We start from the raw sequence: 13,307 nt of genomic DNA, 5'->3' as shown, positions 1-13,307 counted from the left end.
GATTGCATCGCTTTGCCACTAAATTTCCCTCAACTTTTCCCCCACCGACCAGCAAACGCCTTCACCCCAGATATTCCCGGCCAATCCCACACACAGACACAATGGCCAAAGGCGCACGAGCAAGCAGCAAAAAGGCGAACCGCACCAAGCTTCGCGCCAATGTATTTGGCCCCGTAGAGCAGGCGCGCGCCGAGCGCCTGCACGCCAAACTTCTCGAGACGATTGCGCAGCCCAAACCCGAAAAGACGGACATGGAAACCGAAGAAAGTGAGTCGCCTGTCCGACCCCTAGCATGCGCACCCTCTAACTCTGTCCCAGCCAGCGCCGCCGACGATGCCACCAAGGAGGAGGACTTGCCCAAAGGTTCGTCGCTACTCACTGTCCCCATACCGCGCTCCCTCTCCGACCCCTCCTCCATTGCCCTCGACTCAGCAGACGAAGACTGCCAGCTCAGAAATCTGTGTTTCCACTTGGGCTTGTGCTCTGACATCCTGGGCTTCACCAACCACGGCCATCTCAAATTCGCCTTTGACCCGCTTCCTCCGCACTGGCTGAGTGAGAATCAAGGGCTAACTTTGACTTCTTAGATATGGACGTTGACGCTGCCGCCACCTCTGCAAAGAACTCGCGCAAGAACAAGGACAAGAGCCAGACCCGGAAACAACTTCGCCGCAGACCTCAGAACAGGGTCTCTTTCCCCGCCTCGCGAGGCAAGGGCGCGCTGAAGCCCTTTACCGGTGGACGCACCGGCGGACGTGTCGCGAAACGAAGATCATGATTTACGATCTGCATACACTGGTGTTATTGGATTGCATTTTCCGGCGTTAAAAATTTTGCTATTTAGCCACGGGCTTAAAGATACCTTGTCTGGAGGATTTCAGTACTTGAACAAGTTTAGGAATGAACATTCGCACACACATACACCATCCTTCAAGTCTATAGCTGACCATGAAATCCACATCTTAACATGTCACTTTCAAAGATGCCGCGTTTTACCCTTCGACAGATATGAGAGCTCCTTCCTTGCGCGACGCGCTAGGCCTATTTGCGATGAAGACGCCTTCACCCTTGCGCCTTCCACTCTACTCTCCCATCTCAAGGCTGGAAGGAATGTGAATGAACGACTCATCCAAAACTGGCTCAGGGCCCTGATCTGTACTTCCAAACCCGAGTAAATCCCCAAAAAGGCCTTCGTTGATGCTCTGCAGTGTCCAATCGTCAAGTTCACCCATATGTTCTGATGAATCGAGTAATGACCATTGATTGTCCCACGCTGTAAGTGATGGCTGTGTATGCTCACATGCTTGGGTAGATAGAATCCCCGCAGCTGTCACGGTAGACGGAGCCAACCCACGCTGAAGAGTGATGGTACCAAAATATGGTATCTGGAGCTGCAGCACGCCGTTCTCCTCATCCACAAACCGACCGTCACACTCTGTTGCTAGCCCCTCATCAACCTCGCTAGTGGAAGTATTGTAGCCAATTCCGCTGGCTGATGCTGCTTCCACCTGAAGAAGGTATTCCATAATACGAGAGAGTTTCGTTGCGATCGCATCGTCTTCCATGATTCGTAGTATGCCGACTGTTCGTTCCATCATCGCGCGGTCACTCGGACGGCTGTGATCGAGAACTACTTCGTGCTGGGCCATCGGTTGATTACGCGCATCAATGTGCACCAGACACAGTACTATAAGGGCTATGAAAGAGAGGTAGTCTACTCCACGGCAGTAGTAAATTCCAGTATTCCACTTGCGGAAGGCGATGTATCGAGACATGATTTCGCGAGCAGAATGAATAGCAGTGGCTTTGCTGTGCTCGCACATGCTGTTCCCTGACGAGCGAAGAACATACGGTAAATGCAACCGTAAGACTAGATGGAAATGAGAAAACTGATACATTGCACGAGCGACTTCTGGTAGAGGGTTCGGTGCTGTCAAGTTGTTGGCGTCCAAGTCCGGAGTCAGCCACCACTGCGATGGCATGAGTGCAGCCGCCTCCTTTAGCATTTCGTCAATATGCTGGATATTCTCGCTTTTCTTCTTGTTGGGTCCCCCCACTCGACGTGACAGAATGCGATCCGCGATTATGCACTGCAGACGAGCGATGCGATCAAGTGGATGACATGCCGCCATTGCTTCAGCACCAAACCCACGAGTCTCCAGTGAAGATTGCGGCAGTCCCAGCGTCAACGACAGATAGCGGTCCATTTCGATAATGCGACAACAAAATTGATCTGGATCGAACCCTGAACTCGTTTCTGGAACCAGGACTTTGAAAGTAGATGGCTTTGAGCTGCCACGATGCAAACCCAACATCTGTGCAACAGCAGACGCCCGGCGTGCAGTCATCCATGCACAGTGGAGGTCGCCAGCGTAGTTCTGGATCATAGCTTCGATCATGATACACTCGATACCTTCGACAGAGGCGGTCAGCTTGTCGTTGGAAGTCACAACTCTCACTGCTGCATCCATTGCATGAGACATGACTTCACTGAAATGTCCATGCTGATCTTGTGGGATTTGGCCTGCTGATAGCGCACCCTGCAATAGACTGCTTAACAAAAGAAGCTTCCGGGCTATTAGCACCGGATGCGATCCCGGTGGTGGTAACTGCAACATTTCCCGAGGGCTTTTCGGTACTTGGCTCATGACTTTGGCCGAAGATGAGGTCAGTTTGATGTGCAAGTGTGTTGAGAGGCCAACTGGGAGTTTGCAAATGTAGTCGAGGTCTTGACTATTAGGCCATGCTGCCACGAGATTTCCAGATATTCCAGTGTAAAGATTGCTATGCAATGGTTCTGAATTTTGTGGTGGACTCGTGAGTGCCGATGTAGCTTCTGGGGAAGTGGATGGGGTAATGTCAACGTTTCTTGCATAGTCCTTGCAGGCGTTAGCCGTAGTTGGAGACAAATCTTCAACATCATATACATACAACCAAGTTGCTCAAACCGTTCATCACTGCAGTATCGAGGCGACTTCCCAACGCGTCCCGACCTGCGTAGGCCGTGCCGTTGACCAGGCGCTCAAGCAGATTCTCGACTCGGCTTAACCGATCTTCTACTCCTCCATCGGTCACTCTGGTACTCGCAGGTGAATCATCCGCGAACTCCTGACTGACGCATTTTGTTTTCCTTCGTAGACAATTATCGCACGTTGAGTTGGTAAGCAACGCCCATGTGCATCGAACTTTCCGCTTCTTGCATTCCCAGCAACTCTGAGTTCCTTTGCGCACTTTTCTTCGCTTTGCAGCTCTTTCATCGTTTTGGGAGTCGACATGTGACGGCATCTTCACGTGAAGGGGTTGTGCACTTGGACGGAGGCGAATGCATGTTTATAATGAGTTGGGTAGTGATCTGGTCGCCCGCCCGAGCTTCGGCGGACGAAACCTCGCCTCACCTACGTTGACGTACCTGACCTTGGAACGATACGACGTGGTGCGTGCGACAACATAACCCGACAGCTCTGGTCATAGTTGTAGTGATCCCGCGATCAGATTCTCTGCAAGTCGAATACTTCTAGCAGAATTTGGCATAGGCAGTAACGAACGACAGTACATTCTGATTCTGCCCTAGGAGAATCTTCCCAAGCTACGACTACACTGGTCGCGCTACGGCCATTGGCAACTGCGAAACACGCTAGATTAATCCAAGTTATCAGTTCTTATCACCCCATGCCTTTCTCAAAAAATCTTTGGCGTCCGTAAACTCAAAATCAGGCAATAAACGATTCCACTCATCGCCCACATCGAAACATCCCGCTCCTATAGCCAACGAGATACCGCCCACCATCTTCTTCGAAAATGCGTCAACAAACTCTGGTGGAATGGAGGGATGTTCGACTTTAGGAAGCCAGGAAGCGTCCCATGTTCCATTCTTCAAGTCTTCGTTCGGAATCCTGTCGATCGTGAAGGGCCCGCCTAAAACTCCTTGATTAGTAGATGAAACAATAAAGGATGGGGTTGAGTGAGTTGAAAGTAGATGGGTGACTAACCGCGTATCTCCTCTCCAAGGGCGATGAGCTCCTTGATGGAAATACGAGACCCTCGAATACCACCCACGAGCGGCCATTCGCCGGGGTAGTCCACCGCGCGCACAACCACGTTGCTTAGATCGTCCGCAGTCGTAAGCGTGACATAGTCGTTATCAGAGCCTTCCCGTAAGATAGCCCTACGCTTCGCAAAGTCCCACTGTGTCTCAAGTGGCTTGATGTGCTTGGTTGACGGGTATGGAGTAAAGTAATTGGTGAAGAGACCTGGCTGGAAGAGACAGTACTCAATAACCTTCTTGCCACTGTTGAGCTCTGTCAAGTACTGGCGTGTGTGCGCCTTGAAGGTGTACCAGTCCAGGTGCTCTAGGCCAGCTCTAACAGGTCGTTAGTATATGGGAAAAGAGCTAGCAAGATGATAGCGACTTACGAGATCCATTCGCTAGGTGCGAGTCGCTTGACGCCGGCCTTTACTGCCGCGTCGATGATGTTTTTCTGGCTGGAGAAGCCTTGTTCTTGGTCATGCGGGGCGATAAATGACAACACCACGTCTATGCCTTGCAGTTGACCAACTAATTCATTCACATCCCCGTAGGTAGATTTGGCCCATTTAACGGACGAATCTGTGGTTTCCATCGAGATATCCTAGAGGAGAGTCAGCACTGGTCTGCAGGGGGGCATCTGGTGGGTACCGACCTTGCGGGTGAAGATCAAGATTTCGTGCTTCTTGCTAGCGACAAGCACGTCCACAATCTCCTGTCCGACGTCTTCGAAGATGTAAGTTTTGGTTCGCTTCGTGCAAGGTAGCAAGAAACATACTCCCAGTACCACCTACGATTGCGATCCTGACCATGTTGAACTACGAGTTTGGGTTTGATTCTGGAGGAGTTTTGAAGAAGAAGAGGTAATGTAAGACTCTTTGATTCTGGATGCTTTTTCTAATGCTTTAGATGTCTTTTACAAAGTGCAACGCGGGTTTCTTATATATCTAGTCTTCCACCGAGTTTTCGGCCGATCCAGCAACATGCATCTCAATGCGTGATTTTGTCCACCGAACTCGCTGTAATAAACTGAGTTACATTGGCAATCAGTAATTGCTTATACTTGGCTGTTGATGCATTTTGTCGACAGCGATTCTGTTTTGCCCTCGATATTACGTTAAGGTGGTCCACAAAGCTTGATCGAGCGTTTCTGGATCTTTTCATATTCTACAGCTAGTAAGTCTCTCAACTGTCGATATCGATATTGCTGACAATTTGATCTCTAGTCCAAAGCTGATGGCATTTCAGGTGACATCGAGCTCGGTTTTGGAGGGTGTTCAAAACGATATCTTGCTGCAACCTGTTAAGCGTGCTCATAGCGATAACTCCGTTCAGGAGAGGCTCATTCAGGAAGGGTGGTAGGGGTTTTTAATGTCATGCCTTCTCTATGAGCACCAACTTCTCGCATCCCTTGTCATGTTTTTCAAAGACATGCTTCGGGGCATCTTGGTATGTTCTTGCGACGGCGCACTGTAATAAACAACGGTGCCCGGTGCCAAACCAACCAAACACGATGGAAAACACTATTACAGACGAAGACCCGAGGAAGCTCAACCGCAGACAGTCGTGATTTGGAGTCTTGTAGTCACTGTAGCGTCTTGTGCGAATAGCAACCTTGAAATCAGCCAGAGGGATGGTTTACGCGGACCATCTGAAATGGCCAAAAACATGATCCTAGGCAACCTCAGCGACATCAGCACCATCTGCCACGACGTCGTTGCCAGCAAAAAAGAAATGGACTTGCAGGGAATCGAACCCTGGACCACTCCCATGCTAAGGGAGTATTATACCACTAAACCACAAGCCCGATTTTTGCTTGATGGAGGTCTAAGCAATCCATGGGATCATGTATCAAGGCTTTGAACTCCAGCGCATCGTTTTCTGGCAGTTTCGCTTTGGGTCAAACCAGTAGTTCAAGGGGGACGAGTTGAAGTGGGACGACAAGGGGCGTTGTACCGCAAGTGCGCACAGACCTCGACGAGCCTTTCCCCATGCTCACTGGCCCGGTCCGACTCGGCAGCGGGAGCGTCGACGATGTGCTTGTTGTGTCAAAGGCGACACTCGAAATGAGACAAGTCGAGTGTGTTGGGAGATTTGAGTGTTGGACAAATCCATCGGTCAGTGCCGCCAGGACTGTTGGTCAGGCGATCGCCCTCCGAACCCTGGGCAACGGCTGCTAGGACTTGGGCCGAATTGAAATACTACGCAAGCAGACGGTCGTGACGCGTGCATATCGCGATGCTTCGACGCGACTTACGCGTTAAACACGACTACCTTGTCTGTGCGTACACGTACTTGGTAGCAATGATGGCGTCGACATAGTTCTTCGTATTGTATGCAGCCGGCGTTGGTTCAGCGCGATCGGTGGTGCCGATCTCAGTGGTGAGTGGTTGCGTGGAGACCTCAGGTCAGGGTCCTGGGTGCCCACTGCCCAGGTGAACTAGCGTACGGGAGCTAGCCTGCACCTGGACTTCGGAAACCTCAAACACTTATCACAATATTGCCACGAGCAGTTGTACTTGTTCCCAGTATATACATTTTGCTTGCATGTTCATGCAATTGTGTACTCAATCCATAGGTTCTGGCAAAACACAAACAACTTCCTCTTCTTCCCCTTCGTCTCCAATCTTCTGCCTGACCTCCATATTTTCCAGATCGACATCATCAACATCAGGTTCGTCACCCAAGCCATCAACCTCTACCTCATACAAGTCTTCTGTCTTCCTCTTTTTGTCCGTATCGAATAAAGCACCCTTGTCATACAGCTTATCCGCCTTGACTCCACCTTTCCTCCGTACCTTGATCTCACGGATCCTGTACGCAAAGACAAAATCATCTGCTGTTCGACTCGATTCCTTTGTCTCAGCTTTGCGTTTCCAATTTCCTTCTGGACCGAACGAAAGGCCACTAGGCACACCAGCCCACGCCGCCGCATCAACGCCAGCATGAACGTAGAGTCCCTTCTCCTGAAGTCTCTGGCCCGAGATATCGGCCGAAGATGCGATCATAACGCCGGTGATAATATAGACCTTCTCGCGGAAACGGTTTTCGGTGATGTACCTTCTCACATCTTCATGTCCCACCACTTGTTCTAGAAAAGTGCGACTAGGTAGAAATGACTGCGTCGTCATCGTATCCACTTTCCAGCTCTGGTGGTGAGATTTGTCCAAGCTCACACTGACATCTGCACCAATTCCAAGGACGCATTCTAGAAAAGAGGTCCAGACTCCGAAGTGAGACGATGACTGTTTGGCGTGGGACCCGCTCCAGTTGTATTCTGTGAACTTGCTGGTATCAGATTTCGGGGGTGGCGGAGGTAAATATAGTGGCTCGTCGGGTTGAGTTGGTGAGGGTATAATGGCCCCTAGGCGTATGGGTCCATCTGGTGGGCTTGGACGCCGTGGCGCAAGGAAGTAAGTTGGCTTTGTATAGGACATGGCGAGATGACTGAGGTGGAAGGCTACAATCGATGCTTACTTAGATAGGATGTTTGTAAGCTTAGATGGGTAGGGGAAATTCATATGTCAGATGTATGCATGAGCTGCCGATGCTGATGTGGAGCGTCCGTATACGTGTAGCTGCATGACCGGTGGGGCTGTGTGCATCCGGTGTGTTCCCCGGCCAGCTGCCCAGCCCAGCTTGCCGCCGCAAAAGCTTATCTTTTCGCGATGAAAAGATCTTTCGTCTGGATGGCGCATCTGTATATGCTAGTTCTTAGCCCTGGTACCTAAGGCTTGACTTCCCTTATCACTTCGCCGAATCCAGGTAGTCGGAAATTATTAGGAATATCCATCCTATGGATTTCGATACCTTCACCACGACGAGCAGACTGTGATTTGACTTAGTTAGGCTGAAGTAATATATGCAGAGATGGGAACATACTCTTCCTTTCTCCTGCCTGTCGCTGTGGCTTGAGAAAGATTCCAAGTCCTCTACACCGTGCCTTCCAGGACGGTGCGGTCTGGGTTTTCTTTTCACGACTAATGCCGGTTCCCCCCTGATTGCAGCAACAAACTTCTCTGTTTCTCGTTGTCCTGTGGTCGTCTTTCTTCGGCCAGGAGGATCATAGATGGGCGGCGGAGGTAGGGGACCGTTTCCAGGGGTTCTTCCTGTAGATGTAGAACTAGAGATTGTGGAATTCTTCTCGCCGTCTTTGGGACCTCGGCCGCGACAGCATTTTATGAGGAGTAGCAATATCAAGAAGCCTAAGAATGCTCCTACGAAAGCTCCCCCAATGACTTCATTAGAAGGCCGTTGGAGCGTTGGGCTGACCGGTCCGGTCTCTTCGACAGCTGCAGCAGCTACGATAGGTGACGTGTGCGCCCTTCGATCGACTAAACTCGGCAAGGGATCAAGGATGGATGCAGGTCGCCGCCTGGATCCCAGATCTGGGCCATGGGAAGTTTGACTTTTTATCCATGATTCTTTCTGAGGCGCAGGAGGAAGTGCAGGCATGTGGTGGAACTAATTCGCATCGCCGCGAAGATTGAAGCTACATGGCCGGCACTGACTTGAGGAATGTGAAAAATGCAGGCTGGGAATCTTGAAGGCTGGCGGGTATCGGGGCTGTGCCGCAATTACAATGGGCTACTTAACAATGGGCAATTAGTCCGGTACTGCGTTGAACGGCTGCATATTCGCTTGGCCTATATGGGGCATGCAGGCGAACTACGTTCAGCCCCCACCCTACAGCTGCCTAAGCGGCATCACGAGGTCAGCCGAAGGACTCCATCTTACTGCGGCTCAACTTAGTATCCAGTTCTGCACCGATTCGGACCTCGCGATTTTCGCGGCACGAGCCACCGTTTGGAGATAGACGGCAACTAAGATCTCTTGCACGACGGCACCAGCAACGTACCATTATACGGTTTATGCGGTCTCGTTATGATCAGTATTTGTACGAAGAAAAGCTCTGGTATTACTGTGGCCTAGCAGTCCTATCACTTGTGATATGACAGTCGACCATGACATCAAAGTGCTTACCGAGAGAGGTGACGACCTCGTGGGCAAGGCGCGTTATCAAGATGCAGTGAAGCCTTTCGATAAAGCGACAAAGCTGCTCGAAGAGCGTCGCGGAAAGTTGGATGAATCCACGCTGAACTCGCGGGAGCGATTGGCTGACACTCTCATGAGCGCGGGCGACATTGTGGGAGCCACAAACTGTCATCTGGAAATTGTTAAGAGAACTTTAGAGAATCTCCAGCGATGCCAAAGCTTGAGTGCATCGAAAAATAGGGTCATCTCGGCTGCACAAAAGCGACATCTCGATGCTCAGCGGCGATTAGCAGACACTTACTTGGCCAACAACGATTATGGCAAAGCAATCAGCACATACCAAGCCATTGTGGACACTGAGACCAGAAAACCCATGGAGGATGTTATCAAAGATCGTGTCGACCTCACTTCAGCTTTGTTCGGATCGGGCTCGGACCGCAACATTATGAAGGCAGTTAATGTGAACATTGAGACCCTGGACAGAGCGGAGCAGAGCTTAGGAAGAAACCACATCGAGACAGTGAAAGTCAGATTCAACCTCGCAAAAGAACTCTTCAACCTGAAGAAATACAACGATGCCTCAACGCGGTGTCTCGAGCTGCTAGACATACTCCAGGCAGATCGATACAAAGGCGGAGAGGAATCTGACCACCTGGAGTGCCTCAAAGACACCAAAAAGTTGCTAAGAAACTGTTCAGCTAAGATCGTTTTGCAAGAAGAGGATAGTAAGAGGCGGATCGCACAAGAAAAGGAGACAGCGATGGAAAAAGAAAAGGCCAATGCCGAAAGACGAGCGGCAGAAGCTAAGAGACGAGCAGCAGAACAGGTGAATGAGGGAAGAGAAACAAAAAGACAAGTCGATAAAGAGATTGAGGCCATAAAGAAGGCAACTCAAACTGAGTGGAAGGAGAAAGGAAGGACAGACCCAAAACATCGAAACCAAGACCCACCAGCAACGCAGAAGAAAGAAAGCAATAGCCGAAGGCAGTCAGATGTCAGGAAGAAAGTTTCGAGCCCGATAAATCCATCAAGTCCAAGTCCAAAATCCGACAAGCGGGCTCCCAATACGCCACAAAGTCCGAAAAGATCCTTGCCGAAGGTGGAATCTGTCTCTGACCGCCCGCGTGCGAAAGATACATCGAAGGACGATTCGGCTCGATCAACAAGGAATGAGCAAGCGAAACACCAATCCTCTGCTTCTACCGTCTCGCAGTCTCCAAGCCTTACTAAAGAGAAACTCAGAGAGCTCGACAGAAAATACTCTACATCAGGTCCTCTGGGTAGTAAGGTTCTATCGAAGGATTCACTAGCAATCGAGTCGAAGACTGATCTACCGAAGCGTCTGCGTTCTGCCTCTGTCGTTATCCGTGGTTCAGATCGTACTGAAGAAAGATCTGAGCAGTCTAACCGAAGACATTCTAGTCGGAACGAACTGATCGAACGCAGTCAGAGCGCTACTCCAGATAAAGGGCGACGATCATCTTCTACGGTCAGCCGTTCTCCAGATCTTATTAGAAAGAAACCTTCAGAGCTAGAGAGAGTAAGTCCTACACGAAATGGAAAGGCGCGCACAACGACTCCGGGCCAGAAATTGCAAGAGAAGGCTGAAGCGAGGAAGGCGCAGCCAGCACCGGAGTCGGGGGTTACACGAGAAGTCGGCATACCAGACCAAAAACATGAACAAGTGGATTCCAAGCGGAAAAAAGTTAGCGACAACTCGAAATCAGTGCAGGAATCGCAAACGCCGGATAGGCCAGCGGGAGCTAACAGACGGGCTTCGGCGGGTGAACAATACAGGGAATCGAACTGGTTAGAGACACCCGTGGGAGGGAGCAAACGCCGTTCAGAACAACTTCCATCCGTCTCAGAGCCAAGCGAAAGGCAGGATTCCGAAGGAAAGGTCCATTCGAATCGCACGCATCCAGGCGATGAGAGGGTGTCGCGAACGGTTTCGGCACCGTCAATAAGGATAACAGAGCATTCATCTTCGAGATACGCCGTGAAACGAAAGGATAACCAAGAGCCACCTATAGTTGACGTAGAATCTCGAGTCAAGATTGAAGGAGAAAGACCCACGAGCTCACACTCAAACTATGAGGTAGCTTCTTTGGCTTCGAATACCGGAAGAAAGCGAGAGCCCCGTTCTGCGTCGACCGATTCGAGGCGGGTTCGTCGATCATCCGAAACGCCAAAAGACACTGATCGAACATCAGCGCAGATACTGGGCTCCAAAGATAGCGTAAGCAATGTAGACCAAGCGGAAGATTCCAAGACACCAGACCAAGTCCAGCAGGCAGTGGATCAGTCTAGTCGCACATGCGCTCCATCTCTAAACGTGAGCGCTGATGATACTTCAAAAAGTGCGCGAAAACCACCCTCTCCGTATAGAGATCTATTCTTTCCGACTCTTGAGGAGATCCAAAAAGCGACACCTGAATCTCCAAAGGATCTTGTGTCCGCTCCTCCGAAAAGCGATAGAGCACAACCGGAGAATGCATTTGGTGGGGAGCCACAGAACGATGACAATACATCTGCCAGTAAAGCCGCTCGGGATAAGCAGCTTCAGTCAGAGATTCCATCAGAACCGCTTCCCATATTTCAGACAGATACGTCGGTTACCGGAGCCGCAGAGTGGACTGTTCCAGGGGGCTGGCATCGGGATTTCGACGAACCGGATCCAGATAAGAAGGCGAGGAGAGCCCGATCGAACGAACGAATCAAGTCAGATAAATTGCGGGTGTCACAAGCACACAATGTGAGCCATAGAAGGACTTCTTCCGTAGATCTTCCACGACAGAGCGTACCGACACAAGATGAAACATCTATGCAGGACGATAGATCTCCAGCGTAAGTGGCGACTACTTGTTGGCTTTTCGAGACTTCGCTAACAGAATACAGTGAGGTCGGTGTCGATGAATGGTTCGAGAATCTCCGTGAAAATGCCCACGTATTTCTGGACAAGTATCAGGATGACTCCTACAAGGACACCAAAGCAGAGCGACGTGTAAAGATTGCCGTGATCGATAGCGGTGTAGCTAGGAAATCGACGAAAGGTCGGGTACCGGGGTTATTGAAAGGGCCAAAGATCAAGCGTGGAACGGAGCTGCATCCTTCTTTGCCATGGGATACCGATACCAAAGGACATGGGACACATGCCGCAGGTCTGATCTTAGACGTCTGTCCCTACGCGCACGTGTACGTGTATCGAGTTTGCGAGGGCAACGAACCAATCGAGAAGCAACACGTAGCGGACGCAATTACGGATGCCGTCAAAAAGAAAGTCGACATCATCAGCATGAGCCTCGGTTGGCAGCTCAATGATAACGATGCACTCGATGCAGCAATCCAGCGTGCTCGGGAGCAGAAGGTGTTGCTTTTCGCAGCAAGTTCAAATGAAGGCATTTGGGCAAAAACTGGTATGGCGTACCCGGCTCGTGCAATGGAAGTCATCGCTGTTGATTCAGCCAACGCTGAGGGAAGACCGAGCAACTTCAATCCGTTCGGCATAGGCGGCAGATCCAGATTCACGGTGCCTGGCGAAAGGATAAGATCAACATGGCCTGTGGATCTTCCTACTGAAGAGCGAGACCCTGGATTCAAGAGATTGACAGGGACTTCCTGCGCAACCCCGATTGCAGCGGGCATTGCAGGCTTACTCCTAGAGTTTTCACGTCAACGTCCCATGTGTTTCGATCCTCGGATCGAGAGATGGCTGAAGAGAGTTGAAGACATGCGATTGGTGTTAGAGAAACTCCTCTCGAGACCAAGCGGCAAAGACTCACTTGGTAACATGCACCTCAACCTTAACCCAACCAAGCTATTTTGCCGGGACTCTGAATTCCCAGAAGGCGGTGACTGGGCTGAAAGTCGATCTCCGAGGCTGCAGGCAGCTTACAGCATTGCCAAGATACTGAATCAAGAGCATGGGGGTGGAATAGGTTCCGAGATGAGTAAGGAAGTTGATAAAGAGGTGGTCAGAAGACACCAATGAATTCGTTTCAATCTTAGACAACTCGTGCAAAGCCAAGAAAAGGGTCCAAGTGTTACATCATCATCACAACCCGCTACTGTACTAGTGCACGCTTCATATCCAGCAGCAGAAATCCATTGAAATTGCCCACTGAATCCGCTAGCAGAACCCCTTTCTTAGTGGACTTTCTCTTCTCCCATTTCAACATCTGCTGCTGTGCCATCGAACATGAGACTGTAGCACTTAGTACCACCAAGCTTGTACCATCCTGTGGTTTTGGGTGAACCGAAAGCCCAAAATCCGAACATAGCAGAGGCA

The 13,307-nt window shown here is 50.5% G+C and overlaps 5 protein-coding genes and 1 non-coding gene across 6 annotated transcripts; 1 reads left to right on the top strand and 5 right to left on the bottom strand.

The window, feature by feature from the left end:
* Positions 1 to 101: 101 nt before the first annotated feature.
* CC77DRAFT_1060856 (hypothetical protein) lies at positions 102 to 778 on the top strand (the record flags this gene model as incomplete). The annotated part of the gene is made up of 3 exons (XM_018528365.1): positions 102 to 267; positions 319 to 555; positions 588 to 778. The coding sequence occupies 3 exons, from the start codon at positions 102 to 104 to the stop codon at positions 776 to 778; spliced, it is 594 nt and encodes a 197-aa protein (XP_018386578.1).
* A 138-nt stretch (positions 779 to 916) lies between these two features.
* Positions 917 to 3,328, bottom strand: CC77DRAFT_961844 (hypothetical protein). The gene is made up of 2 exons (XM_018535629.1): positions 2,932 to 3,328; positions 917 to 2,879 (listed from the first exon to the last, which is right to left on the bottom strand). The coding sequence occupies exons 1-2, from the start codon at positions 3,283 to 3,285 to the stop codon at positions 1,083 to 1,085; spliced, it is 2,151 nt and encodes a 716-aa protein (XP_018386577.1). The 5' UTR covers positions 3,286 to 3,328; the 3' UTR covers positions 917 to 1,082.
* Positions 3,329 to 3,437: 109 nt separating this feature from the next.
* On the bottom strand, positions 3,438 to 4,836 carry CC77DRAFT_961840 (NmrA-like family protein; the record flags this gene model as incomplete). The annotated part of the gene is made up of 5 exons (XM_018535628.1): positions 3,438 to 3,915; positions 3,990 to 4,360; positions 4,414 to 4,628; positions 4,680 to 4,750; positions 4,803 to 4,836. The coding sequence occupies 5 exons, from the start codon at positions 4,834 to 4,836 to the stop codon at positions 3,653 to 3,655; spliced, it is 954 nt and encodes a 317-aa protein (XP_018386576.1). The 3' UTR covers positions 3,438 to 3,652.
* Positions 4,837 to 5,759: 923 nt separating this feature from the next.
* CC77DRAFT_t37 lies at positions 5,760 to 5,831 on the bottom strand. Its single transcript has one exon. It is a non-coding gene; the product is annotated as a tRNA-Ala (tRNA).
* Positions 5,832 to 6,517: 686 nt separating this feature from the next.
* CC77DRAFT_1019944 (hypothetical protein) lies at positions 6,518 to 7,537 on the bottom strand. The gene has a single exon (XM_018524949.1). The coding sequence runs from the start codon at positions 7,459 to 7,461 to the stop codon at positions 6,592 to 6,594; it is 870 nt and encodes a 289-aa protein (XP_018386575.1). The 5' UTR covers positions 7,462 to 7,537; the 3' UTR covers positions 6,518 to 6,591.
* A 79-nt stretch (positions 7,538 to 7,616) lies between these two features.
* Positions 7,617 to 8,727, bottom strand: CC77DRAFT_853746 (hypothetical protein). Its single transcript, XM_018533437.1, has one exon. The coding sequence runs from the start codon at positions 8,477 to 8,479 to the stop codon at positions 7,772 to 7,774; it is 708 nt and encodes a 235-aa protein (XP_018386574.1). The 5' UTR covers positions 8,480 to 8,727; the 3' UTR covers positions 7,617 to 7,771.
* Between the last annotated feature and the right edge of the window lie 4,580 nt (positions 8,728 to 13,307).

This window comes from Alternaria alternata (genome assembly GCF_001642055.1).
Source record: "Alternaria alternata strain SRC1lrK2f unplaced genomic scaffold CC77scaffold_9, whole genome shotgun sequence".
Taxonomy (NCBI): domain Eukaryota; kingdom Fungi; phylum Ascomycota; class Dothideomycetes; order Pleosporales; family Pleosporaceae; genus Alternaria; species Alternaria alternata.
The sequence above is the reverse complement of the archived record's forward strand: the minus strand, read 5'-3'. Positions and strand labels throughout refer to the sequence as shown.

Coding starts and splice junctions, on each gene's coding strand:
- CC77DRAFT_961844 (XM_018535629.1), bottom strand. CDS start 3,285: ATGCCGTCACATGTCGACTCCCAAAACGATGAAAGAGCTGCAAAGCGA. Junction 2,880..2,931: donor ACGGTTTGAGCAACTTGGTT/GTATGTATATGA, acceptor AACGCCTGCAAG/GACTATGCAAGAAACGTTGA.
- CC77DRAFT_1019944 (XM_018524949.1), bottom strand. CDS start 7,461: ATGTCCTATACAAAGCCAACTTACTTCCTTGCGCCACGGCGTCCAAGC.
- CC77DRAFT_853746 (XM_018533437.1), bottom strand. CDS start 8,479: ATGCCTGCACTTCCTCCTGCGCCTCAGAAAGAATCATGGATAAAAAGT.